The sequence below is a fragment of the Staurois parvus genome, unplaced genomic scaffold, assembly GCF_062004578.1.
Source record: "Staurois parvus isolate SC_StPar_1 unplaced genomic scaffold, SC_StPar_1.0 ptg000131l, whole genome shotgun sequence".
Taxonomy (NCBI): domain Eukaryota; kingdom Metazoa; phylum Chordata; class Amphibia; order Anura; family Ranidae; genus Staurois; species Staurois parvus.
This window is the reverse complement of record NW_028317927.1, coordinates 4,317,404-4,344,131: the sequence shown is the minus strand read 5'-3', so window position 1 is coordinate 4,344,131 and position 26,728 is coordinate 4,317,404. Positions and strand designations below refer to the sequence as shown.

At 41.8% G+C, this 26,728-nt stretch overlaps 1 protein-coding gene across 2 annotated transcripts in view; it reads left to right on the top strand.

Moving 5' to 3' along the window:
* The window catches only part of PLS1 (plastin 1), a 166,597-nt gene that overhangs the window by 41,231 nt on the left and 98,638 nt on the right, over positions 1-26,728 (top strand). Inside the window, exons 1-2 of one of the 2 annotated variants that reach the window (XM_089672568.1) lie at positions 2,531-2,662; positions 22,314-22,429. In XM_089672568.1, the coding sequence (XP_089528694.1) occupies positions 22,360-22,429 (70 nt within the window). In that variant the 5' untranslated portion in view covers positions 2,531-2,662; positions 22,314-22,359. Of the gene's footprint in view, positions 1-2,530; positions 2,663-22,313; positions 22,430-26,728 lie in introns of those variants that run through there. The other variant, XM_089672569.1, reaches the window with a different exon arrangement.

The following is a 26,728-nucleotide window of genomic DNA, read 5'->3' as shown; positions in this document are numbered from 1 at the left end:
CATCCATAGGTACAGGGTGTTCACTGAACATGGGCCTCCAACATTCATTGCACCAATGGATGATACTGTCAGGCTCTACAGCTGCGGCAGGGGTTAAGTGTCCACGCATACAGTGTGCCCTTTGCTGGCCCAGCGCCCTCTGGTGCTAAGCTTAGTTGGAGCCTCTTCCCACAACCTGCTGCTCCCCTCTTCGGGGTGGCTGCATGGTGATTCTGCTCTGTCCGGTAAGAAGTATGTCCTGGTGCCAAGGTGTTCTGCCCAGAGCCAGGCTCCCTCTCCCCACACCTCTGACAACTTTCCCTGGGTGTCTCAGCTGCTGCAGAACGTCTTGGATTCTTGGAGGGGGGGGTCTGCTGGGTGTTGTGGTGCAGGGCAGTGATTGGCAGTTGTGGGGTTCCCAAACCCCAGATACCCCCCTTCCCCATCCCTGCCTCTCCACCCTAAACAATAACCCCCCTCCCTGCCTCTCCACCCTAAACAATAATCCCTGTTTCTTCACCCTAAACAATAACCCCCCTTCCTACCTCTCCACCCTAAACAATAACCCCTCCCAACTCTAAACAATATCCCCCTGCTCTGAAGAGGTGGAGCTCCAATAGGAAGATTTGGATCTTAAACAGGAAGGGATGGGAAAAATTTAGATGGGGGGCGCGCGAATGAAGTCTTGCCTAGGGCAGCAAAAAAACAAAATACACCACTGGTGCTACGTAAACATGCAAACAGGCTGCATTCTTATACAGCTCACACCACCGCACATGTATGGTATAAACAGGGCACATAGAAAACAACACTTTTCTAGATGCCCTGACCAGATCAGTGCAGCTCAGCTGACATGATGTGAGTGGGCCCTCGACAGTTGAACAATTTAACTTTCATCCTTTTTTACTTAAAACTGTCTGTACTTTGAAAGGGTTGTAAACAGATAAAATGGTTAAAGTGACACTAAACCGAAAAACGTCTTTTACCTTAATGCGTTGCTTGCTGTGCACAGCAGCATCTCTTCTCCCCTCTCTTTCTCCTTACACAGGGACTCGAACAGCAGCAGAAGCCATTGGCTCTTGTTCCTGTCAATCAAATGCAGTGTAGAGGAGGTGGGAGGGCGGAGCTAAGTCCCATTGTGTATGCTAATGGAGTGCAGCTCCGCAAGCACACAGGTCCAGAGAGAGCGTGCATCGTGTTCCCCATAGTAAACGGCTTAGTATAAGGACACACAAAGAAGAGAAGCCAAGATCTCAGGCGGGGGACCTGAGAAGAGGAGGATTGGGGCTGCTCTGTACAATACCATTGCACAGAGCAGGTGAGTATAACATGTTTGATATTTTAATAAAAAAATAAATCAGACTTTAGTAACAATTTAGGGTCTATAATATCCAATGTAATCCCATTTTAAACCAAAAAGCTTTTCAATTGCATTTAATAGACACATATCCGACATGTATATACACAGGCTTCATGTTATGCAGTTGGCTAAATGAAGTTAAAGGAGAAGTACAGCCAGAGCTTTTTTGGCTATACTTCTATGGATCACAGGTTGCCTAGTGGAGCATGATATCCAGCAATGTGATCATAATGTATTCCATGTTTTTATTCGCTTTCTATTTGGGGTCCCATGGGTTGGTGTTTCTGCTGAGGATTACATATGTAATATATATATGTGTGTGTGTTTTTTATATTATCTAACAGGGGGAGCTCTGTATTTTACTGCAATCACTTAGGTAGTTCATTATTCATATAATCGTATAGACTTGCATTAAGAGAAATGAAGAGTAAGGGCCTATGTCAACAGGCTTTTGTTTGCGTCAAACAGGTTTTGCATTCCCATGAAGTCTATGGGAATTCAGAACCTTCTTCAGGGAGGTCAACTGCAAGTCAGATGCACCTGTCACTGAATTCTGAAATGATCTCAGAAGGGCCTCAATATGATGTGAAACTGATGTCATTAACACAAATCCTTAATGTGGAAGTTCAGTAAAGGCTAAACCTACTCCCACCTCCCTTCTAAGCCTATTCTATTTAACCCTTTAGAGAAAATATCTGTATACTTACCTACTCCGGAGCCACTCTGGTCCAGTGTAGTTAAGCAAATGCATTGAGTAGCACTGCATATCAGGATGTTCCCTAGGCATCTGATTGTAAATGCCTAGATAGACAGACTATAAGCTTCAGCGCACATATTTCTGCAATCAGTAAATATAAAAATACCAAATGCATAAAAAGCTATATAATGGCTGTACACTATTATTTGATAGGTGGTGTTATGACTCAGTTACTTCTGTTTGTTATCCAAACTGGACACATGACGTAAGTCAGTTTTACCTATAGTATTACTCACTGATTTTAAACAGGCAACACAATTATAGACAGCATAATTAATTTCATTCACTATCATTGAGCTGTCTAAGGTTTGGCAGCGCCACTGTTTGTTTCAATTTCATATTTCCATGTGATACTGTACAACCAAGCTGTAAATCAGCAGACCACACCTATACCGTGCTCAGGTTGTCCTGCAGGACAAAGTTCTCACGTCATATATTTATCCCATTGCTCTTGGTCAAGTTCTCCTCCCAAGTTCAAGCTAGAGGATAGGTCTCTGTTTTACAGGACACTGCAAGACTTAAATGTGCAGCTTCATTTATTCCATTGAAGCCAGCAATTAATTCAGGTATGTTTCTAATGGGTCGGTTTATTGTTTCTAATATTCTTCCTTTCTTTATTGCTTTTTTTTGAAGTCTGGAATCTTTTTATTGTGAAATGGCATACATGAAAAGATCTGCGTTGCATACATAGGGTTCCCACTTTAACAAATGAAGTAGTCTTTCTGCTCTGTGGTGTCCTGAAAAATATTAAAACTGCTTTTGTTTTTACTAATTAGTGCTTTTTTAATAAGGCAGAATGTAATATGCAAAGTGTAGCAGCCTTTTTGTTTACTGATATGACTGTGGTAAAGTGAACATATGAGTTGCTCTAAGTTATTGCACTTCTACATTTGTAATGGCATACATACATGTACTTGTATATGATCGTTCACCTTTGATCTCTAATTAAATATTCCTGATATATACACACACACACTATATTGCCAAAAGTATTGGGACACCCTCCAAATCATTAGATTCAGGTGTTCCAATCACCTCCATGGCCACAGGTGTATAAAATCAAGAAACCTAGGCATGCAGACTGCTTCTACAAACATTTGTGAAAGAATGGGCCGTTCTCAGGAGCTCAGTGAATTCAAGCGTGGTACCGTGATAGGTTGTCATCCTTGAAATTTCCTTGTTACTAAATATTCCAGGGTCAACTGTTTGTGGTATTATAACAAAGTGGAAGCAAATGGGAACAACAGCAACTCAGCCACTAAGTGGTAGGCAACGTAAAATGACAGCGAACAGAGAGCAGCAGTCACCAACTATCTGCAGAGTCAATAGCTAAAGACCTCCAAACATCGTGTGGCCTTCAGATTAGCACAACAACAGTGCACAAAGAGCTTCATGGAATTGGTTTCTATGGCCGAACAGCTGCATCCAAGCCTTGCATCACCAAGTGCAATTCAAAGCGTCGGATGCAGTGGTGTAAAGCACGCCGCCACTGGACTTTAGAGCAGTGGAGATGTGTTCTCTGGAGTGACGAATCACACTTCTCTGCCTGGCAATCCAGGCTGGGTTTGGCAGTTGCCAGGAGAACAGTACTTGCCTGACTGCATTGTGCCAAGTGTAAAGTTTGGTGGAGGGGGGATTATGGTGTGGGGTTGTTTTTCAGGGGTTGGGCTTGGCCCCTTAGTTCCAGTGAAGGGAACTCTTAAGGCATCAGCAGACCAAGACATTTTGGACAATTTCATGCTCCCAACTTTGTGAGAACAGTTTCGGAATGGCCCCTTCCTGTTTAATTTACATGTCAGTTTTATGTTTTGTGCTTGTGCCATGTTTCGTATATAAATAGCATTTCTTTGACGTGTGTGTTGCACTAAGACAGCATATTCATTTTTAAGGTGCTGCAAATGCTCAAAACAGACCAAAAAAACAGACGTGCAGCATTTTTTCTGGAGCTGCACACCACAACGCGTATTAATGTGTGTTGGAGCTGCATTTTTTAGTGCATTAGGTTGCCTTTCAAAATGAATGGCCCTGTAATGAGCTAATGCATGTGTTGTGTGTTTCGTCATATATTTAACACTGTACGCCTAGTATCAAACTGTCATCAGAGTAGAATAACAGATGGCGGTACTCTTCCAGCCCTTGGTTCTAGGTGTAATGATGCAGAGTGGACAAACTGTCTCTTGAAGCCACTTCACCTCCATCCTCAGCAGGGGCGGAGTGACCATTTGGAAACTCTGGCACTGCCCGAGGGCCCGGGGTCAGTAGGGGGCCCCATGAGATGCCCCTGGTACCTTTTTCATAGGCTTTTTTGAGTTTGGGCAAGGACACAGGGGCCCCATGATCCCCTATTGCCCGGGGGCCCCATAAGTTGTCAGTCCGCCCCTGATCCTCAGCATGCCTAATGTGACTATAACCTTTGAGTGACTAGTGATTCCAACTGTGATTAGAAATTTATGAAATGCCACTTTGAAAAGGTAAACCGTGTGGTGCACCAAAATCAGTGTATTGGCACTCTTCTTGCCAGTGCACACAGGCCTTCACCAGGTGAAAAATAAAGAAAATAGAGGATACAATAAAAATGAATGCATTCACTCCCATTTTCCTATCCACTCCCATTTTCCTTTCTTTCAGTTTCACCTGGTGATCCAGCCAATAAGTCTGTTGTTTTTCAACAGAACAAGCTCTCCTACAAATGTATCAGTTAAGAGTGTTGAGACAAATTATTTACAACTGACTGGGGTGCTTATAATAATCAGCTTTTATTTATTCTTGTAAAACCTTTATCCCAAAAGAAAAAAAACCTGTTGCTGTTTCTGCTTGCGTAACTGCACCGTAAGCTGGAGTTTGGTTTCAGTTTATTTAGTGTATCTAAATCTGTTAGTACATATAACTCTCCCCTCCCCCCAGATTGATAATGCTGCTGTCTGCTGTGCCCCCTGTGCACCTTCATCCAGAGGGGGGTCACACTAATACAGGAGATCAGCTATGGGCCAGATTGCCAGGTAAAATTAGAGGAGAAAAGCTTAAAAAAAAAAGGAAAACGAATGCAGCCACCACATCTTATGATTGGTAAACTGCAATGTATTACATTTTTGCTTTTGGGTTTAATGCCAGTTTAAGGATTGATAAGCTGCAATATTTTACATTTTTGTTTCTAGGTTTAATACCACTTTAAACAAATATTTAATATGCATATGGAGGTGTCTAAAAAACACACGATGACAGAAATATTAGGGATGATTCTGATTTATTTATTACAGGTACTTATATAGCGCCATCAATTTACGCAGAGCTTTACATATATATTGTGCATTCACATCAGTCCCTAACCCTCAAGGGGCATACAATCTAAGGTCCCTAACATACACATATTAGGGCCAATTTAGGCTAGGTTCACACCTATGCAGTTTGCGTTTGAGCCGTTTCTGCATTGCGTTTCTGTTGCGTTTTGTGTTTTTGTCCCTGTGTTTTTGATGCGTTTTTAATTTTTTTAATTTTTCTTGTTGCTAGGCAGATTTAAACTGCAAAACGAATCAAAAACGCAGTAAAAATGCACTACATTCTTTTCTGGAGTGTTTCCATTGAAGTCTATGGAACCAAAAATGCAACTTTTTAAATAATAAATAAACAAATAAATAAACATTTTTTCGTTCAAAAAAGTCCCTGACCCTTTTCAAAAAAATGCACCAGGCAAAAACACGGAGATGTGAATGTGTCCCATAGGAAATTATATTAAATGGACTGTACTGTGTTTCTGCAAAAAGCAAAAAGCTGCAGAGAATGCTTAAGTGTGAACCTAGGGTTAGACAGGATCCAGTTAACCTATCAGCATGTCTTTGGAGTGTGGAAGGAAACCAGAGTATCTGGAGGAAACCCACGCAGGCACAGGGAGAACATGCAAACTCCAGGCAAGAGGTGCCGTGGTTGGGATTCGAACCAATGACCCTAGTACTAGCCAGACAGAAGTGCTAACCATTTATCCACTGTGCTGCCCATCTTGATGACCTCTTCCACAGACAAATGCTGGCTGTTTGGCTATCGTGGCTTCAGTATTTTTCAATTACTTACCTAGAACAAGATTTATGACTTCATTATGACATATGGTTCTTAATGCTGCATGTGTTAGAGAGATTTTCCAAGACCACCATTACTAGGACAGGAAGTAAGAGAATCCCAGGCACACTGAAAGGTGTAAGCCTGGGTTGTGCAGTGCAGCATATCGCATATAAACCGCACCACATTCCTGTGCAAATCACATGCGAATTCTGTGCGGTGCAATTTGAGCCATACATTCTGTATAGCTCAAATTGCACCGCATCCGCACCAAAAAGGAGCAGGACCCTTTTTTTTGGTCCGCAATAGAATTGGATCACATGGGTATGCATACCCATGCGATCCGATTCTGCACATCCCACTGCATTTTGCGGACCCATTTTGTTAACTTAACATACACACCCACAGTGGTTCGCATGAACGGGGGCGATTGTGATGTGGTGCGGAATTCGCATAGAAACCGCTGCGAATTCCGCACCGCATCAGTGTGAACCCAGGCTTAATGTCTCACTCTGTTCGAAATAATAAAGTACAAGAATGATTTGAATTCCATTTCACAGGCTTCATGGGCATACTATGAATCACCTATGAATCACACAGGAATGCACAGCACATTCCAGTGCGATTCACATGAGACTCAGCGAATCGCCATTTGAGCCCATTAATTTTGAATGGGCTCAAAAAGGCGCTGCATTGGACTAAAAGCAGTCCATGCACTACTTTTGAAAATGCATTGATCTCATGGTAGTTTTATACTATGCAATCTGATGCAGGAAAATACACTGCGTTTATGAACTCCATTTGGGATGTTGTTAACATTGCACTGACACCTGCTACAGATTGCAAGGGCAGTGCATTTTAAACATGGTACAGGAGAGGATTGGGGGTTTCCTGCACCGTGTTATTGTGTGAACTAGGGCTTAAAGATTTCTGAATATGATGATCATTAGAAATGATACAATTATTTGGTGACCTAGGGTTGAGGAAATCTACCCTTGTTTGTTTTGCCAAGGGTTAGGCAAATCCTGTTTGAAATTCAGTGAATCTAAATATATTGGCAAATATCACTGAAATTTATGAACAGTAAGTTCTGTACATTTCAATGCTAATAGGCAAGCTATTGTAAAAAAAAATAAGGAAGAAGGCCACTTCCATGTGTCTTGCTAATATAACAGTTTTAAAGTTTCATTAAACCCAAATCATTGAAAATTGTTAATACATGCTATGTTACATTTTGTTCATGCTCACTCATCCACTACAGCATTTTTTCCCATAGAATGCAAAAATCCAGGTTGATCCTGCTGTTCACTGTCCCTCCTTCCTTGTCTGTGTCCCTGCTGCAGCCTGAGATTGTGTAGACCACCTGTTGATATCTACTGAGCATGCCCCAGTTTCAGTTCCCTTCTAAGCTGTTCATTTGTTCCTTTTTTTTAGCTTTGCAGCTCATGTGACTAAAGAGACACACATGTAGGCATATACATAGTGGTAAATGGCACTCTCCTCCCACCCTTCCTCCTCCTCCATATCTTCCTATTGCTAAACACTATAGAAGCGGGATATAAAATGGTGATTGATGGAGACTTCACCTCCCTGTAAGTCCCAGCAAATACACACCATAGAAAAAAACTGAAGGGGGCGACACAGCCTATGATTGGCAGAACCTTCTCCAGATCTCTGTATGGTGTAAACAAAGTGAAAACTATTGTCAGTTAACTTAAACTCTACCTACAATATTATTGCAAAAAAATAATAAACATTTGCTTTCAAATATATATTTGTAAGAAAATTTAAAACACTTGCTATTAATTATTTATTTTAATTCTCTATTCTAAAAGTTTTTTTAATCAATGCTGTGCAGACACAGGTTCATACATCAGCAGAATACAGTACTAGAAACTCTTCCACCAGATCTTTCTCTGAGGGCAACAAAGACTTATTTAACCACCTTCCGCCCGCCCTATAGTACAATGATGGACGCAAGGTGGTTCTCTCGTTCTGATAGGACGTCATATGATGTCCTACCATTCTCACTGCGCATGCGCGGCTCAGGGAGCGCGCAGCGCGGCGATCACTGGTGCACTGTGTCCCTTGGACACAGCGGATCACGGAAAGAGCCAAAGATGTTGGCTCAGTCATGTGATCAGCGGTGTCCAATCACAGCTGATCACATGTAAACACGGAAATGCCTGTTATTGGCATTTCTCTCCTCTCGAGCTGTCACGCTGACAGCTCGAGAGGAGAGCCGGTAATCGGCTTTCCGTGGAGGGGACATGTATGCTGATCATCAGGGCACTGATGATCAGTGTGCCCTGATGATCAGTGTGGCCCCAGAAGTGCCACCTGTCAGTGTCCATCAGTGCCACCTGCCAGTGCCCATCAGTGCCACATCAATGCCACATATCAGTACATACCAGTGCACATCAATGCCACATATCAGTGCCCATCTGAGCTGCCTTTCAATGTCACCCATCAGTGCCAGTCAGTGCCACTTATCAATGCCAATCAGTGCCACCTATCAGTGCTGCCAATCAGCACCACCTATCAGTGCCAGTCAGTGCCACCTATCAGTGACAGTCAGTGCCGCCTAACAGTGCCAGTCAGTGCCGCTTATCAGTGCCATATATCAGTGTCATGTATCAGTGTCATGTATCAGTGCTGCCTTTCAGTGCCCATCAGTGATGCCTGTCAATGCCCATCAGTGCAACCTAACAGTGCCTCCTCATCAGTGCCCAACAGTGCCACCTATCAGTGTCCATCAGTGCAGCCTATCAGTGCCCATCACTGCAGCCTCATTAGCGCACATCAGTGAAGGAGAAAAATCACTTATTTACAAAACTGTATAACAAAAACTACGAAAAAAACTTTTTTTTTTCAAAATTTTCAGTGGTTTTTGGTTTGTTGAAGAAAAAATAAAAATCCCAGAGGTGTTTAAATACCACCAAAAGAAACCTCTATCTGTCTAAAAAAAATGATAAAAATTTCATATGGGTACAGTGTTGCATGACCGCGCAATTGTCATTCAAAGTGTGACAGCACTGAAAGCTGGAAATTGGCCTGGGCAGGAAGGGGGTATAAGTGCCCTGTAGGCTAGTGTTAACCACTAGCATGAGTGGCATGATTGTCATGATTTTTACAGTATACATATGTAGAAAGGATAATGGCAATTAACCTCTTCACGCCGGTCGCACACAAATGTGCAGCCTCCTGGCGTCTGGGCCTAGACGCCGAGCAGCCGTACATTTGTGTGCAATTAAGAAAAATGTATATGCTGAGAGCGCGCACCCTGCGCACTTCTAGCACACATGTCCGGGTACTAACGGAAAGGTCCCAATCTCCTCTTTTGATCGGGACCTTTCTTGATCATGTGACCGCCGTGACGGCGAATCACGGCGGTCACATGACCCTAAAACCCCGCCTCCCGGTTTTTGAAACCCTTAAAGGGCTGGGAGGCGCCGGTGCCAAGGGGTTAAACGCTGGGGAAGATTTACTAAAACTGATTCATATAGAATCTGGTGCAGCTGTGCATAATAACCAATCAGCTTCCATGTTTTATTGTCAAATTTAATTGAACAAGCTGAAGTTAGAAGCTGATTGGTTACTATGCACAGCTGCACCAGATTCATTGTATCACTTTACACCCTGGTCACATCGGGTGCGATTTGGCATGCAATTTGCATGCCAATCGACTTTCAAAATCGTATGCCAAGTCACACCCTATTGTCCGCTATTAGAGCGGTCATATTGGTGCAGTTCTGACTTGGTCAGAGCCACAATGATTTCAAAAGTAGTGCTTGTACTAGTTTTGTAAATTATCACCATCAATAGTGGATGTAAATTATTACTTTATTTAGATCATTAGGATCTTGGGAAGGTTAGGCATTATGGACATGGTGTACACACAGTCAATCACAAAAATAATATCAGTGAATATAAAAACAAAAAAGAAGAACGTTCTGCACATTCATTTAGCTGCATCAATTTAAGTGGCTGGAAAAAAACGTTATTAGTACTGGACAGAAAAAAATCTTTTATGGTGTATGGAGAGTCCATGATAGTAGTATTCAGAATGGTTGAATCTTCACAGTTTCAAGTTCCTATTGTTCTCCAATCTTGGAAATGTCTTTGCACTTCCCTCATATATTCATCAATGTTGTATGGTAGGGTAATAAGTAGTGAAACTCCTGGAGGATAAATATGTGCAATAATTATATAATCTGGGAAGAGTCACCATATACATGTATCTGCATCTATCTCAACAAGCTTAAATCCAATAATTCCTAATAGCTCTGAAGAGGAAAATGTCATAATAAACATTATTACCTTCCTTGTGTCTCAGCATCATCATATTAGCTGATAAAAGAAGTTGCATTGTGTATGGCCAACCTCAATCGGCCACTTAAATTGATGCAGCTAAGTGAATGCGCAGAACGTTCTTCTTTTTTGTGTTTTGTTTTTATATTCACTGATATTATTTTTGTGATTGACTGTGTGTACACCATGTCCATAATGCCTAACCTTTCCAAGATCTTAATGATCTAAATAAAGTAATAATTTGCATCCACTATTGATGGTGATAATTTACTCCACATAGGATTCATAATATACCGTCTTTGTTGGCAGTTCTGCTCTAGTCAGCTGATAACCTTTTTCACATAAGCTATACTTGGTTTAGAATCCACACCTAAAATCAGGGTGAGTCGGAGAAATTCTTTTGATGGGTGGCTACACCCTTAATAATGGCATTTTCTCTCTTTTTGTATACATGCACTAGTTTTGTTGCGATTTACATAGACATCTGTGTCAGATGTCTTGCAAATCGCAACTGAAATCGGCAGGTCACCCGATTTTGAAATCGTGTGATTTCACTGTAATTTGCATGATTTCAAAATCGGCTTTGATGTGACCAGGGGCTTAAGGGCAACATGGCAAAACACAAATCCTTTAAATTACAGGCTTGAAAGTTAAAGTTTTCTGTGGTGTTGCAAAATAATATAATTTTTACAGCCTCGGTAACAGTATATGTTGGCAGCACAAATTTGGCTATAAAATTTAATTTTTTTTTTTACATTTAGCGACTGCACCCCAATCTGACCTATTTCAGCTAGAAAAAGTTCCTATCAACACAAAATAAAATTAAAACCAAATCACCCACCAAATAATTCAAAACTCCAAAATACCTCCCCCCACAAACCCCAAACAAAAGCCCACTTTTTATATTAAAGCTTTGCTGAAAAAAGGCACTATGCTATGGAGAGGACAGCAGCAAAATAAGCACCCAATAATTAAAACAAAGAAAGACAGCAAAATGGGGTGACTGCCCACAGAGCTAGCAATTGGAATTAAAACACTGATCCTAATCTTCTCTATGCATGTTTGTCAGCTCTCCTTATCATTTCCCTATACCAACTTTAGTGCAGACACTATGACCACTCTGTGCCCCCTTTTTAAGAGAAGGCCTGCTAACCGTTATGCCCCCTTATTGGCCCTTCTATGCCTTCTGACCATGGTTCATTATGGTTGAAAAAAAACAGCAAATCTGAACCTCATCCCTAGTGATACCGTGGCTTTATATATTTGAAGCTTCTTATCAAAAGAACGCTGACTGTATACATTCTTGTAGCACACTAAACCGATTTATAATGTGCACTTTCAATTTATTACACCTTATCCTGTTCATTATCTAAGAAGCCTTTCATTTAAATCCATGATGTAAAGTTTATTTAAATCTAATTGAACATATTTGTAGACTATATTGCATGCATTAAAAAAAGGGGGAAAAAAAGGCAAAAACACGCAATTGGATACCTCTACAAAATATTTATTGTGTAAATAAGATAAATGTAGTAAGATGCATCACAGGTATGTGGGCCCACCATTCACCTAATGGCCATATATATATGACCTAGTGACCTCTCCTAGTCCAACCAACCCCTCCTGAACCCATGCACTCTCCCCCCCCCAAAAGATAGAGAACGGCAATCCCATAGTGTACCCCAGGTCATATCAGCTGTGGTATCTTAGCACGGGCTGGATCGGGAACACAGATGAGAGGTTGCCGCATCAGTACACACCAACGGCATTTTATTAGTAATTCTGGGTCCCATGTACGCTCACATGGCCTCTGCATGATATTAGCTGCATTAGTTCCACCGCCTCAGACTATTTATCACCCTCCCCCCCTTCTGGATACTCCTTTATGGGGATTGGCTGTAGCATGACATATATTCAGGATGTTTATTTGAATCTCATGCCCTAAGCTCTGGATGCTTCTTCAGATGGCAGGGGGAAGTAATCGAACTTCCAGCCTGTGAAACCCTGAACAGGCCAAGACAAACAATCACTGCTCCCTTGATTACAGAAGGAGCAAAGAACTAAATGTACATAGCATCCTATGCTAGGATGGTGCTACGCTGAAAAGAAAAGAACTGAAATCTGATTAATGAATGGGTTGGGGCAGGGATAGTAATTTTAGGGAAGGACTTAACCAATAATGGATGTTCTTTATTCAGGAAATGAGGTGAGCTCTATGTACAGGAGGGGAGTGCATATAACTGTGCAAGACTGAACGTGTAAGGCATGTCAAAACCTACTCCCACCCCCATTCTAAGCCTATTCTATCTACCATATACAAGGAAAAATGCCTATACTTACCTATTCTGAAGTCGCTCCAGTCTGGTCACATGATCTTCAGTGTAGAGGAGAGACTGCCGACAACGGCTACAAGGCCTGGGCAATGAAAACCCCCATAGACTTACAATAGGGCATCCTTGTTTGGCTGTCCCTCCACTACACTGAAGCTGGTGCTGGGACCCAATCATGTGACCAGTCTGAAGCGCCATCAGAATAGGTATGTATAGACATCTTTCCTTTACCAAGGTTGATGGAATAGGCTTAGAATGGGGTAGTCAAGTTTTGGCTTGCCTTATACTTGAAGGTAAGGCTGGAGTTCAGATTTAACAGTAGGCTATAGTTGGGAACAGGGGCGGACTGACCATTTGGAAACTTGGGCACTGCCCGAGGGCCCGGGGTCAGTAGGGAGCCCCATGAGATGCCCCTGGTACCTTTTTCATAGGCTTTTTAGAGTTTGGGCAAGGACACAGGGGCCCCATGATCCCCTATTGCCCGGGGGCCCCATGAGTTGTCAGTCCGCTTCTGGTTGGGAAGATTTGTACAAATATCCACATTTAAAAATACTGAAATATTTTTCATAGAAGTCTCTTCATCTGCATTTACTAACTACTAAAGCTTGTTGGTTTTTGATGAGGCGCCCAAAAAATACCAAAATAGCCTTCCTTTAAAAACACTGCAAATTGCACTATGCCTTCTAAAAAATGTACGTTTTTGATATGTCTGCACTTCCAGCATAAAAATATATTCCTCATTTTAGGATTGTAGGCAGAGCAACAAAAATCTTTTACATAAGCCATTACATTGTGGCTAACTGTACATTCAGAACCACTAGTGTTGAGAACAGATACGGCCTACTTAATCATGTACAATATTTCTATTTGCATACAGCTGTTTGAAGCCCTAGTCAATATTCATTGTAGACCTTTTGATGCTATGCAGAGGGAGTATCCAACTAGTATAGTTTGTCAGCGTATGATGAGGGGGTACAAAAGGAACCAAAGAATTCTTCCTGGTAAAATTGAAAATGATCCCTTACAGCGAGGCTGCTCCTGCATTGCAATGGTTAGTTTCTCATTTAGTCAAGGGGAGAGTAACAGTGCATTTACGGTACTTACCTGATGCTTTGCTCCCTCCACAGGTGGCACTCCTTCATGCTCCAGCAGTGGACTGTCCCTCGGTGTCATCATGTCCACTGCAAAGCTATGAAACCTGCATTGGTCTTGGTGACATTAGGACCTTAGACTGCTGTAGCATGGGGGGAAAGAAAGAAAATGTGAGTACCGGTCTAGCAGCATGGAGGATAAGTAAGTAAATTTACTTTAACAAGTCCCCCAGTCCTAAACAAACAATGAATTCCTTGCAGTGCAGCCTCAAGGGATCATTTTCAGGTTTCCCCAAGTTGGGCTGTAAGTACTGCAAAGCACAGGATACATTCTGAAAGCGGAACTAAACCCTTCTATTGTTTTCAGCCAAGGAAACAGCCATCTTTGCTTCTGTTTGATCTTCAAATGACATGATGCTGCACATGGGATCATTGATGACACCAGCCATTTGATGGTTTGACAATTTGGTTGAGAGCACAAGCAGATGTGACAGTTACATTCCCGGCACTGTCTTTTGAAATTTGATGGGTTTAGTTCCATCTTAAAACACGTCCACACCATGTGCAGAGATATGAATTTTTCTGCATGCGTTCTGCAAGGGCACAAAGAAAACAATTGATCTCCATGTGCCCTGTTCACACCACAACACTGATATCACGTGCAGATTTTTTCTGTGCAGGAATCTGAAAAATTTATAAAACTCACTGAAGCATGCATGACAACTGATGTCTCTGCAGGTGACATTTTTTCCATCGGTTTTTCTGCACGTATGGTGTGAACAAGCCCTAAACAAAAGCTAGGCACATGGCATCAATTCCAAGACAAATCTAAAAAACAAGGGGTGTATTTTTCATTAACCACTTTCCCACAGCCCTATAGCAGATATACTGTGGGGCATATATACATGATTTTGCATTTCCGGGTAGTGGGCGCGCACGAGCCGCACCGCTATTCACGGCCTCGGCTGTCAATCACCAGGTCCCGGCTGGTGATTACTCGCCAGCAGCTGGTGATTGCAGAAAATTACCAACGGAAGGACAGAATTGTATGAAAAAATACAGTTCTCTCCCCTGTCAGCTCCTGCACACTGCTTTGCATGGCTCTGCATAGCAGAGCCATGCAAAGCAGCGTGCTTTCAGTGTAAAGCACTAACACAGCCCACAGTAAAACAGCACACAGTTAACCCTTTGATCACCCCACATGTTAACCCTTTCCTGCCCAGTGCTATTAGTACAGTGTCAGTGCTTTTTATTAGCACTGATCGATGTATTGGTGTCACTGGGGATGTCAGTGACACCATGTCAGTTCCCCCCAGTGTCAGAATGCCCACCACAGTCTGGCAGTCCCACTATAAGTCGCTGATCGCCTCCATTGCTAGTAAAAAAATTAAAAAAAAATCTCAGTATATGTATCGTCATTTGTAAATGCTATAACTTTCACGTAAACAAATTAATTTACACATATTGGGAGGTTTTTTTAGCAAAGACATGTAGCAGAATACATTTTGGCCTAAATTTATGATGACATTTGATTTTTTTGATTTTTTTTTACTGGACATGTTTAATAGCAAAAAGTCAAAAATATAGCTTTTTTCTCAAAATTGTTGATCTCTTGTTTAATAGTGCAAAAAATAAAAAATGTACAGGCAAATGAATACCACTCTATTCGTGGGAAAAAAGGATGTAAATTTAATTTGGGTGCAGCGTTGCATGACCGTGCAATTGTCAGTTAAAGTAACACAGCGCCGTAATACAAAAAATGGCCTGGTCAGGAAGGGGGGTAAATCCTCTGGAGGGCAAGTGGTCAAAGGAACATAAAAATCATTGCATTATGACTTAGTGCATAACTATGTATATAGAACTGCAGATGAATACCAAAATACATATATAGAATACCAAATACGTTGTCACTTTTAAATTTAGGTGCCATGTTGTCTGCTGTTGACAGCAGCCCTCAGATGTATTACATAAATAACAATTGTATCTCTACCAATACATACGACTTGCTTTTGTCTTGTTGCAGGTAACACATTCCCAAGGGCTCATTAAAACAGGCGTACTATAGCATACACCCGTGTGAGGGCAATGTTGGCCTGCACAGGTATGTACAGGTGTTTTGTGCACCACTGTGTAGGCAGTCCATTTATGTCAATTGAGACATAGCAGCTTCATGGACACAGCCACTGCTCCCAATTGGACAGTCGTTCGGGTGTGAGTTCTGAACTCATGCTGTCTATTTTGGGGGGTATGCACCCACACTCACACAGCTGCCAAATTGGGAGCAGCGGATGTGTCTGTACAGCCGCTGCATACTGACGGACATGAACAGGACTGCCTGCACAGAAAGCCTGTACTGTTCTGAATAAAGTTTGAAAACTAGACTCCAGTCAAAAAACTAAATACACAGATGGAAAACATATAAGGGTGGTGTTTTACCTGCCATATGATTTGTATTTCTGTTCATCCAGTTCTGAAATGTACACAGCTCTGACACACCACACAACCCTGTGTGGCAGATCAGGATATCGGATTTTTCTCTGATGCAATTCAGTAACAGGTGTTGTCCGGCTCCCACTCTGTGATTGGACAAAGAAAAGAGAAGTAGCAGACCAATAAGCAAAATATTATTATTATTATACAGTATTTATAAAGCTCCAATGGTTCGCTCAGCGCTGTACATTACAAAGGGGACAGAACATGTGACAGAGCAATAACAATACAATGCAAAACATGAGGGGATCGAGGGCCCTGCTCTTTCGAGCTTAAAATCTAGGAGGGAGGGGATGGTGGCGCAGGAGGAGATAGCTGTGGGGGATGGAGTGGTAGGAAGAGTGGAGGAGGTCGGCAAGTTAGCAGGGGGTGGGGTAGGCTTCTCTGAAGAGATGGGTTTTCAGGGTGCGCCTAAAGGAGAGGAGAGTAGGTGATAATCTGATGGGTTGGGGCAGGGAGTTCCAGAGAATGGGTGACACCCTGGAGAAGTCCTGGAGGCGGGTATGGGAAAGGAGGAGACCAGGGAACTAGAGAGAAGGAGGTCTTGTGAGGAGCGGAGTGTGCGTGCTGGGCGGTACTTGGATATTAGGTCGGTCATGTAGTTTGGGGCAGTGTGGTGGACAGCTTTGTACATCAGTGTTAGGATTTTGAATTTGATCCGTTGCGCAATCGGAAGCCAGTGGAGGGATTGGCAGAGGGGGGTGGCGGAGATGGAGCAGTTGGAAATATTCTTTACTCTACTCTTTTCTTTTGTTAGCATGTTCTTTTAGGCACTTGAGCGCTACTGCACAGCTGATTGGCACAGCTGATTGGCTCCTTGTGGTTTTTCCCACCTCCCAGTTTGAGCTCTGCTGTACAAGAACTGCAAGAAGCTGATACCTAGTTGAATTCTGGTACTTATCCTGCTTGCATAAAAAACATAAAATTTTGATAATAATTAAATCATTCAGAGCTGCAAATATTCTTCCCAAATATATTGCCATATATTTGAAATGCTACAATTTTGTCCATATTCAATATATTTCAATAAATAAAAGAATATTTTTAAAATATGTTTCAAATATATTTTTCTTCCATATGGGTTATCTGTGTCCTTTTTTATCTCCCTAGAGTTCCACTTTAATTGAAACAGCACTGTGCAGAATTTTCCCACTGCTGTCCAGAAATGACAGGACTTATTCTTGCACATGTATATGTCAGATAGTGGCAGGAAGAGAACTGAAGTAATGAAATATAATAATAAACACTTTCTAGCTGTTAACTGGAATTGTTTCCACTAACAACATGATTAGGAAATATAATAATTGTTTACAATGTTACAGTGGGGAATGTCACCAACAGAATAAAAAGATATACACAATGGGAGACACTATAAAATGTATATTATACATAAATATATGTATCTACAGTATATATATGCACATGCAGTTTTTACAATTTTTTGTGACAGTATGAATAATATTCTGAAAGCTGTGTGCTTACAGTGTAAAGCACTAACAGCCCACAGTAAAACAGCACACAGCACACAGTTAACCCTTTGATTGCCCCACATGTTAATCCCTTCCTGCCCAGTGCCATTAGTACAGTATCAGTGCTTTTTATTAGCACTGATCACTGTATTGGTATCACTGGGGATATCAGTGACACCAAGTCAGTTCCCTCCAGTGTCAGAATGCCCTCCACAGTCCGGCAGTCCCGCTATAAGTCGCTGATCGCCGCCATTGCTAGTAGAAAAAAAAAATCCCAGTATATATACCGCCATTTGTAAACGGTATAACTTTCACGTATAACAATTAATTTACACATAATGGGATTTTTTGTAGCAAAGACATGTAGCAGAATACATTTTGGCCTAAATTTATGATGAAATTTGATGTTTTCATTTTTTTTTTACTGGACATGTTTAATAGCAAAAAGTCAAAAATATTGTTTTTTTTCTCAAAATTGTCGGTCTTTTTTTAATAGCGCAAAAAAATAAAAAATGTACAGGTGATCAAATACAATTGAAAGAAAGCTCTATTTGTGGGAAAAAAAGAACGGAAATTTCATTTGGGTGCAGCGTTCCATGACCGCGCAATTTTTAGTTAAAGTAACTGAAAAAATGGCCTGGTCAGGAAGGGGGGTAAATCCTCAGGAGGGCAAGTGGTTAAAGGAACATAAAAATCATTGCATTATGATAATATTATAGGTTTGAATAGCATATATAATACAGTTTTTTTTTTAACAAATTCAGACAGCATTGGGCTCACATACATTTGAGAAACCCTGCAGATCTTAACAAACAAAAAGGGAGTCCTTGTGCTACTGACTGGTCTCTCCATCACTTATCTGCAAACACTAGACTCCAATTTACTGTGCAGATAACAGCAACTCATTGTCATGGCCAGTCAAATTTATTAATCATGGGGGCAGTCATTGACTCATTTTAAAACAATTTATAGTACTAGTAAATCTTCAAAGTACTGTAGCACCCTCCTCATAGCTAGGGGAAGCTAGCTGATTATTTTTTAGTCAAAAGGGCTCAGTAGCAACCTGAGCAATAGTTAGCTGGGTCAAATTTTGGTCAGGGCTGAGATTTTCTGCAAATAAGTCCCTTGATACCTCCCCCTGCTCTGGAATCATGGAGAAGATTCTAGAAGCAGTGGATGGGGGGTGAGGAACAGGGGCGGACTGACCATTTGGGCCCGGGGTCAGTAGGGGGCCCCATGAGGTGCCCCTAGTACCTTTTTCATAGGCTTTTTTGAGTTTGGGCAAGGACACAGGGGCCCCATGATCCCCTATTGCCCGGGGGCCCCATGAGTTGTCAGTCCGCCCCTGGTGAGGAAGGACTGGTCTGCATAATTTAAAATTTTTTTTAATGGTTGAACTAGATGGACTTTTGTCTTTTTTCAGCCAGACTAACTATGTAACTATCTATGTAACTCTGGCCAATCCCCAGGCAGGGGGCATGGTATGGAACCAGAGCAGCCCTTAACCACTTGCCCTCCAGAGGATTTACCCCCCTTCCTGACCAGGCCATTTTTTGAGATACGGCACTGCGTTACTTTAACTGACACTGCACCCAAATGAAATGTACGTCCTTTTTTCCCATGAATAGAGCTTTCTTTTGGTGGTATTTGATTGACTGTGCGTTTTTTATTTTTTGCACTATAAAAAAAAAGACAGACAACTTTGACAAAAAAACAATAGTCATTTCTTTTTGCTTTTAAACATGTCCAGTAAAAAAATTTAAAACATCAAGTGTTGTCATAAATTTAGACCAAAATGTATTCTGCTACATGTCTTTGCTATAAAAAATCCCAATACTTGTAAATTAATTGGTTTACGTGAAAGTTATAGCATTTACAAATGGCGGTATATATATATATATATGTAATTGAAGCCGTGGGAGTGTATGAGTTTGCCAAGGGAGGAGGTGTAGATGGAGAAGAGAAGGGGTCCAAGGACAGAGCCCTGGGGGACCCCAACAGAGAGGGGGAGGGAAGAGGAGGTGGCATCATTGTAGGAAACGCTGAAGGAGCGTTGGGATAGATAGGACGAGAACCAAGAGAGAGCGGTGTCTCTGATGCCAAGGGAGAGTAGTTTATTAAGGAGGAGGGGGTGGTCGACTGTGTCAAAGGCCGTGGAGAGGTCTAGGAGGAGGAGGACAGAGTAGTCGCCTTTGGCTTTGGCGGTTAGTAGATCGTTGGTGATTTTGAGGAGGGCAGTTTCGGTGGAGTGTAGGGGACGGAAGCCGGACTGTAGTGGGTCAAGGAGGTTGCTGTCAGTTAGGTGGGCGCTTGGGCGATCGAAAACCAAGCGCTCAAGGAGCTTGGAAGTGAGTGGCAGCAGGGAAATTGGTCTGAGGTTGTTGAGGTCAGTGGGGTCCAGGGAGGGCTTTTTGAGTATGGGGGTGATGTGCGCATGTTTTAGGGGGGAGGGGAAGACGCCAGTAGAGAGGGAGAGATTGAAGATGTGGGTAAGGGAGCGGATGAGGGAAGAGGGGGGTGACCGGAGGAGTTTAGAGGGGATAGGGTCCAGGGGGCAGGTAGTGAGGCGGGCTTCTGAGAAGACTCTGGTGACTTCCTCAGTGGTAGTAGGGCTGAAGGAGTGCAGTGATGGGGGGGTTACGGTAGGCAGGGCCTTGGGTGTGGTGGGGGGCAGTGCCGTTGCGAGGTCAGAGGAGGGGAGAGATGAGGGGGTGATGGAAGGGGGGAGGCTAGATGGGGAAGTAGATTGCAAGTTGACTATGTCCTTGCGGATTGCGTCAATCTTGTTGTGGAGATGAGTGGCAATCTCGTGGGCGGTAAGTGAGGTACTGAGTGGAGGAGGGGGGGAGAGAGCAGGGAGTTGAAGGTGGAGAAGAGTCGGCAAGGGCAGGTGGAGAGGGTGTTGATCAGGTTAACGAAGTAGGCCTGCTTGGCGGCGTGGAGGGAGGAGGTGTAGGTGAGGAAGGCAGATTTGTAGAGGGAGAATGCATGAGGGGACCTGGTTTTGCGCCATACCCAGGACTGTTTCATTTAAAGTGGCAGGCACTGGATTCCCTTGTCAGGGCTTCCCTCAGGCAACTGGATAAGAAGAGGAATATCTGGGGTCTGGGGTGGTAGACCAAGACAAGCTGGAGAGCTCTCCAAGAAGAGTTTCTGCTGTGTAAAAACTTGCACATAGTTGCTAAGGAGTTTGTTCTCAGTTTGCAATTCCATTGGGCATCCCATACATCCCTTACCCCATCCAAGTTTAACACCCCTTAATAAAACATAAAACCAAGCTCAAGGACTGTTTATTTAAATTATTATTACAGGTACTTATATAGCAGTGTCAATTTACGCAGCACTTTAACACATATATATATTGTACATTCACATCAATCCCTAACCCTCAAGGGGCGTACAATCTAAAGTCCCTAACTTACATTCATATATACACATACTAGGGCCAAATTAGACAGGATCCAATCAACCTACCAGCATATCTTTGGAGTGTGGGAGGAAACCTACACAGGCACAGAGAGAACATGCAAACTCCAGGCAGGTGGTGCCATGGTTGGGATTCAAACCAATGACCCTAGTACTGCCAGGTGGAAGTGCAAACAATTTAGCTACTGTGCTGCCTGTTTATTGACTCTGAATGCAAGTCTGTGGGAAATACATGTGCAGGACCCAAACCTAACTCTTATGGGGGTAGTGCTTCAATGTGTTTTTTTTTAAATACCGAACAAGTCATTTTTTCCTATCCTCTTGTAAGGGGTTGCCTACAGCATATCTAGTATAGTACATATAGAACTTTATGCTGTAGCTCTTTTAAGAGTCTGATATCAGCCAATGCCTTCTAGGAATGGTTGACTGTCTCCTATTAAGCCTCTAGAATTGTGTGGAAATGTCTTAAAACCCAGGGAGGTACTAGGCCATCTGATTGTTCCTAAAAAGATTATAGACTTGGATCTTGAATCAACAAAATGGGCTTTCCCTTCAGTGTAAGACTGGCCATAGACGAGTCAAAAAATGAACAGAATTTGTGTCAATCGTCAAATCGTTCATTTTTCGCATCATTAGTGGGCCAGCTGTGACACGTGATATTCCTGCCACAGTTAAAAGTGTCTGATCAGACATGCTGTTTTTCTTTTTAGAAAATCGAAACAATTGATGGCACAATCATATGAGCTATTTTAATTTTTCCATCAACAGAGCTTTCGTTTTTCGACTCTTCTATGGCCTGCCTAACAAAACTCAATTAATCTGTGGTATGTATTAGTATAAAATGTAGTTGTCTTATAATTTAAATAAAGATATTGTATACTTATCACCTGTAAACTTGAAACATATAATTTCCTTCCTGTGTCTGTCACTGTTATAATAGGGCATCTTTGTTCTGTTAATGATTGATGGTCTCTGCGATGATTGATACATAGACACTGAGCAATGCTAATGTGTAAATATTCACATTTACTCCCTATGTTTTACCCCTAGGTTGCAGGTAAAGCCTCTTAAAACTCCAACCTGACTGATCCTGGCAATGGCTAACAACACAATCACTATAACTAGGGAGGAGTTAGAAGAACTCAGAGAAGCTTTTCAGAAAGTTGGTAAGTCTGAATTACTTTTTGCTCATATAGATCTGAGTATTATAAACTAAGACATTCCTGAGTTGACGTTTTAGCTAATGCTGGAATGTGCGAGTTTGTTGAGATGACTAGGCCCCTAGCTGGCCTATGTCAGAATCCTAACTTGATAGCCCTGGGAAGAAGACAGTTAAAAGGAAGCATAAAGGATGGGTTAAGGATGTATATGAAAAGGATGGGGGGGGGGGGTAGGTAGTAGAGGTAGGGTAGGAACAGTACTGGATGAAAGAAAAGGGAGTTGGTTGGTAGGCGGAGACATCCCCACAGTTCCAGTAAGGAACAAGAAAGTGTCTTATCTGTAAAGTCAAATTTTGGATAGAATGTGGATGGTTAAACCCCCTAACGGGTTTTTATTGCTGTCTGTCGCTCCTGGTGACCATTGTCTTGTCTCTAGCACAGAAAGTGATAAGTAATCAAATATTTTTAAGTTGTCACAGAAATATTGTGTAATGCCATTTAAAAGGATAGTCATGACAAGGAGGACATCCTCCTTGTGATGAAACTCATTGGAAGGGACCTAGCCTGTGATGTCATCATGTCTGCCGGCTGGACCACAGTGGTGCTTTACTTGCTTGGTCTCTTCTTTGTGAGTAATTTTCTGTTAATAAAGTATTATCCTTTTAAAGGGTATTACATGATGTGGATTCTCCTTGTTCTTCCTCCATGTTGGTTCTGAGAGTGTTTTTGGTAGTTCATGATGGCGTGAAAGTAGCTTTACTGACCATGCGTATGTAGGTCACTACAGGTTTGTATTGCTGTCTATTGCTCCTGATGACCATGGGCCCCAGCACAGAAAGTGATACAAAATCAAATATTTTTAAGTTGTCACAGGAACATTATATAATGCCATTTAAAAGGATAGTCATGACAAGGAGGACATCCTCCTTGTGACAAAACGCATTGGGTGGGACCTAGCCTGTGATGTCTTACCATCTGTAGGCTGGACCATGATGGTGCTTTACCTTCTTGGTCTCGTCTTACATATTGTGAGTAGTTTTCTGTTAATAAAGTATTATCCTTTTAAAGAGTATTACACAATGTGGCTTCTCTTTCCTCCATGCTGGTTTTAAGGGTGCTTTTAGTGGCTTATGATGGCGCAAAAGGAGTTTTGCTGACCATGGTTGTACAGTTCACTACTCTTAATATGCTGCATATCTCCTATAACACAGAGGTCACATATTGTACATCAGGTATGGATCCTGAGCAATTGGATGGTGCGATGCACACAAACCAGAACTGGAGTGTAGTACATTTTGCTACAGCACATTACTTGGATAAAGGACTGTTTGCTTTTAGTAAGAATTTTCATTCATATGATTTCACTTTTAAAGGGATATGCACTACTTCAAATGTGATTGCTTTCACTTTATATATTGTATTGAATGTTATTTCTTCATGGTTATTGAGGTTCACTGATTTCTCTTTGGTCTTAAAGGGACAGTGCACCTATTCTGGTCTATATGATTGTTTGTCTTTGGATAGTTAGTGTGCTGCTTTTTTACTTAAAAGATAAATTCACCGTTTGTAACATGTTACATGTTAAACCTGTATTTAGAGTGTAACATGTAAGATGTTACTTTGGAGCAGCCAACCTCTCCCCCCTCACCCTTCCTGTGACAGTGGGAGGAGGATCCTCTCCCCACACCCACTTTCACATTTTAAAAACAGTGCGGATATGCAGGGCTTCGCCCATACAGCCATGCTATTCATTCACAGAGCTTTGTGAATGAATAAACTACAAGTCCCGTCTCCACTGCGTCAGACAAGTTTGTAGTATCAATGAACTGTGAGAGTGCTGGTGAGTGTCTTGATAGTTCATCGATTCTTCCTGTACTTTTGTAACTGTCTGCTCGTATGGGGGATACAGGCAGACAGCTGTACTGAGTGTCTATCGTAGCCTGGCATTACACCCACAATCCATCAAGTGCAATGCTCTGCACACTGCAGTGTAAAAAAAAAAATAAATGCTCATTTTTTTTAACCTGTAAAATCATGTGTGCTTATTTTTTTTTTTACAAAAGGTGAATTTTATTTTTTTTATGCTAAGTGAAAAGATCTTTTAGTTTTATTCTTAATTGGTCAGTAAGACAAAAACTTGCATTAAAAGAGTACAGGGGGAAACCAAGCTCAACTTTTACAGGAGAAGCTGAGGTTTGCAAATAATTTCAGCTGTCTTACCACTTAATTTACTGATCATTTTAATTTTTTTCACTACAGATAACCTGAGCTTATGTATTTTTGCATCACATACTCACTTCCCTGCTTTACAATTTTACTTTAAAGTGGTTCTGAAGGCAGAAGGTTTTTTGCCTTAATTCATTCTGTGTAAAAAGCCTTCTGCAAGCAGCTCCCCAGCCCCCCTTATACTTATCTGAGTGCAATCTTGATCCAGCACTGTGCAACAAAAGCACAGGCTTTCTCCGATACCTCTCTCTATTCATTGCCTCAGACATATCAGTGAGAGCCATTGGTTCCTGCTGCTATCAGTCACAGCCAGTGAGCAGAGAGCAGGGTAGAGCCATGCTCTGTGAGTCTTATGGACATATAGAGCTGCCTCTGGAGCGTGCACGCATGAGTGCCTCCATTGCAAGACGTTTGCTATGGGGGCACTCGGCAGGAAGGAGGGACCAGGAGCTCCAGCATAAGACTCGATAAGAGGATTGTTAAGTATGACATATTTTTTATTACAAAAAGTGAGCCTTTGGTCTAGCTCCACACCTATGCGTTTTCCAGAAACGCAGAACAGTCCATTTAACATGATTTTCTATGGGACAGGTTCACATCTCCGCATTTTTTTTTTTTAAAGGGTCTGGGACTTTTTAAAAAAGCAATATGTTGCGTTTTTGGTTTAATAGACTTAAATGGAGATGCTGCATAAATGCATGTAGTGCGTTTTTTAAAAGCGTTTTTGATGCATTTTTAATTTTAATCTGCCCAGCAACAAGTTGGAAAAAACGCAAAACACATAAAAAACGCATGTGCAAAAATTCAAAATGCACCGCAAAAAGCACTGCAGAAACGGATCAAATGCAAACTGCATAGGTGTGAACCTAGCCTTAGAATTACTTTAACTATCAGGGACCCTGGAATGATCACTTTTGCCATAATAATATAGAGGCTAAAACAAAACTGCTTCAATATAGCTCCTTACAAAATGTCATTGCATTCCTGAGATGACACTTCTCTGTCTTACATGGATATTTCTTCAGGCACAGAAATGATTTCCTAGGGTGCATGTCAAGTGACACCTCTGGAACCCCAAGCGGAGTTCTCCTTACCTACATGTTATACATCACTGTGTTACAGACCAATGTGCAGCAGTACAAATCTCTTGTAAATATTTCACAGCTTTGTACTGGTAGAGCTATCAAAGGTCATGGTAATTACTAGAAATATATTCCATAATTCACATTTCAGTAGTGGCAGGGTGACCCTTCCCAGCTGTTGACATCAATGCCACCTCCTAGTCAGCCCATTTCCAAATAAAGGTACTGGACTGGTTTCCAGGCAGACATACCTAACACATAACAAACATCATGTCAGGAGCCTCCACCTAGAAGACACTTTACTGGAAATTGACTGAACTTGGTTGGGAATTTGGCAGGTAATGTTTATCTAAACACAAAGTGTTGTGGCAATATCTCTATGGGCTTACCATTATACATGTCCTCATCTCATTCCCTATAGTACATCCCAAAAAATGTTAAAGAAGTTTTATGGTCACAGCACACACTTTCATTTTATAACATCAGCATTGTAAAACAATACAAACAATAGGTATATTTGACAATCATTCTGCTCTGTGAGGACGTCAAGTGACGAAACTCGAAGGGTGGAGCCTTGGAGAGACGTCACCACGCCCAGTGAGATGTGGGCGTCAGCTAACACCAAAGCAGGCTTTTTAAATATGTACTGGATACACTGTTTAAGCTAGTGTCGGCTTTGACACTATGGAATGTGAGTGTAATACTGTTTTTATGAATAAAGTTGCCATACAATTTTACACTATTAGTTTCCCTCTCTTTTCCTTTATGAGTTTTATGTCAAGAAGATATTAATGTTCATTGAATCGCCTCCCTATCAATCTGCAGATCGTTGCTCCCAGAGTGAAAGCGTGTGTGCTGGTTTATAATTTGACCGGCATGTTGCTCTGGAGAGTTGATTTAATTCATCTGGTGGTGGATTTTTCAGTGTTTTGCATATTAACAGTTTGGAGCACTGAACTTTAAGTTTTACACCTTCTTTTTCTTTATTATATCGCAC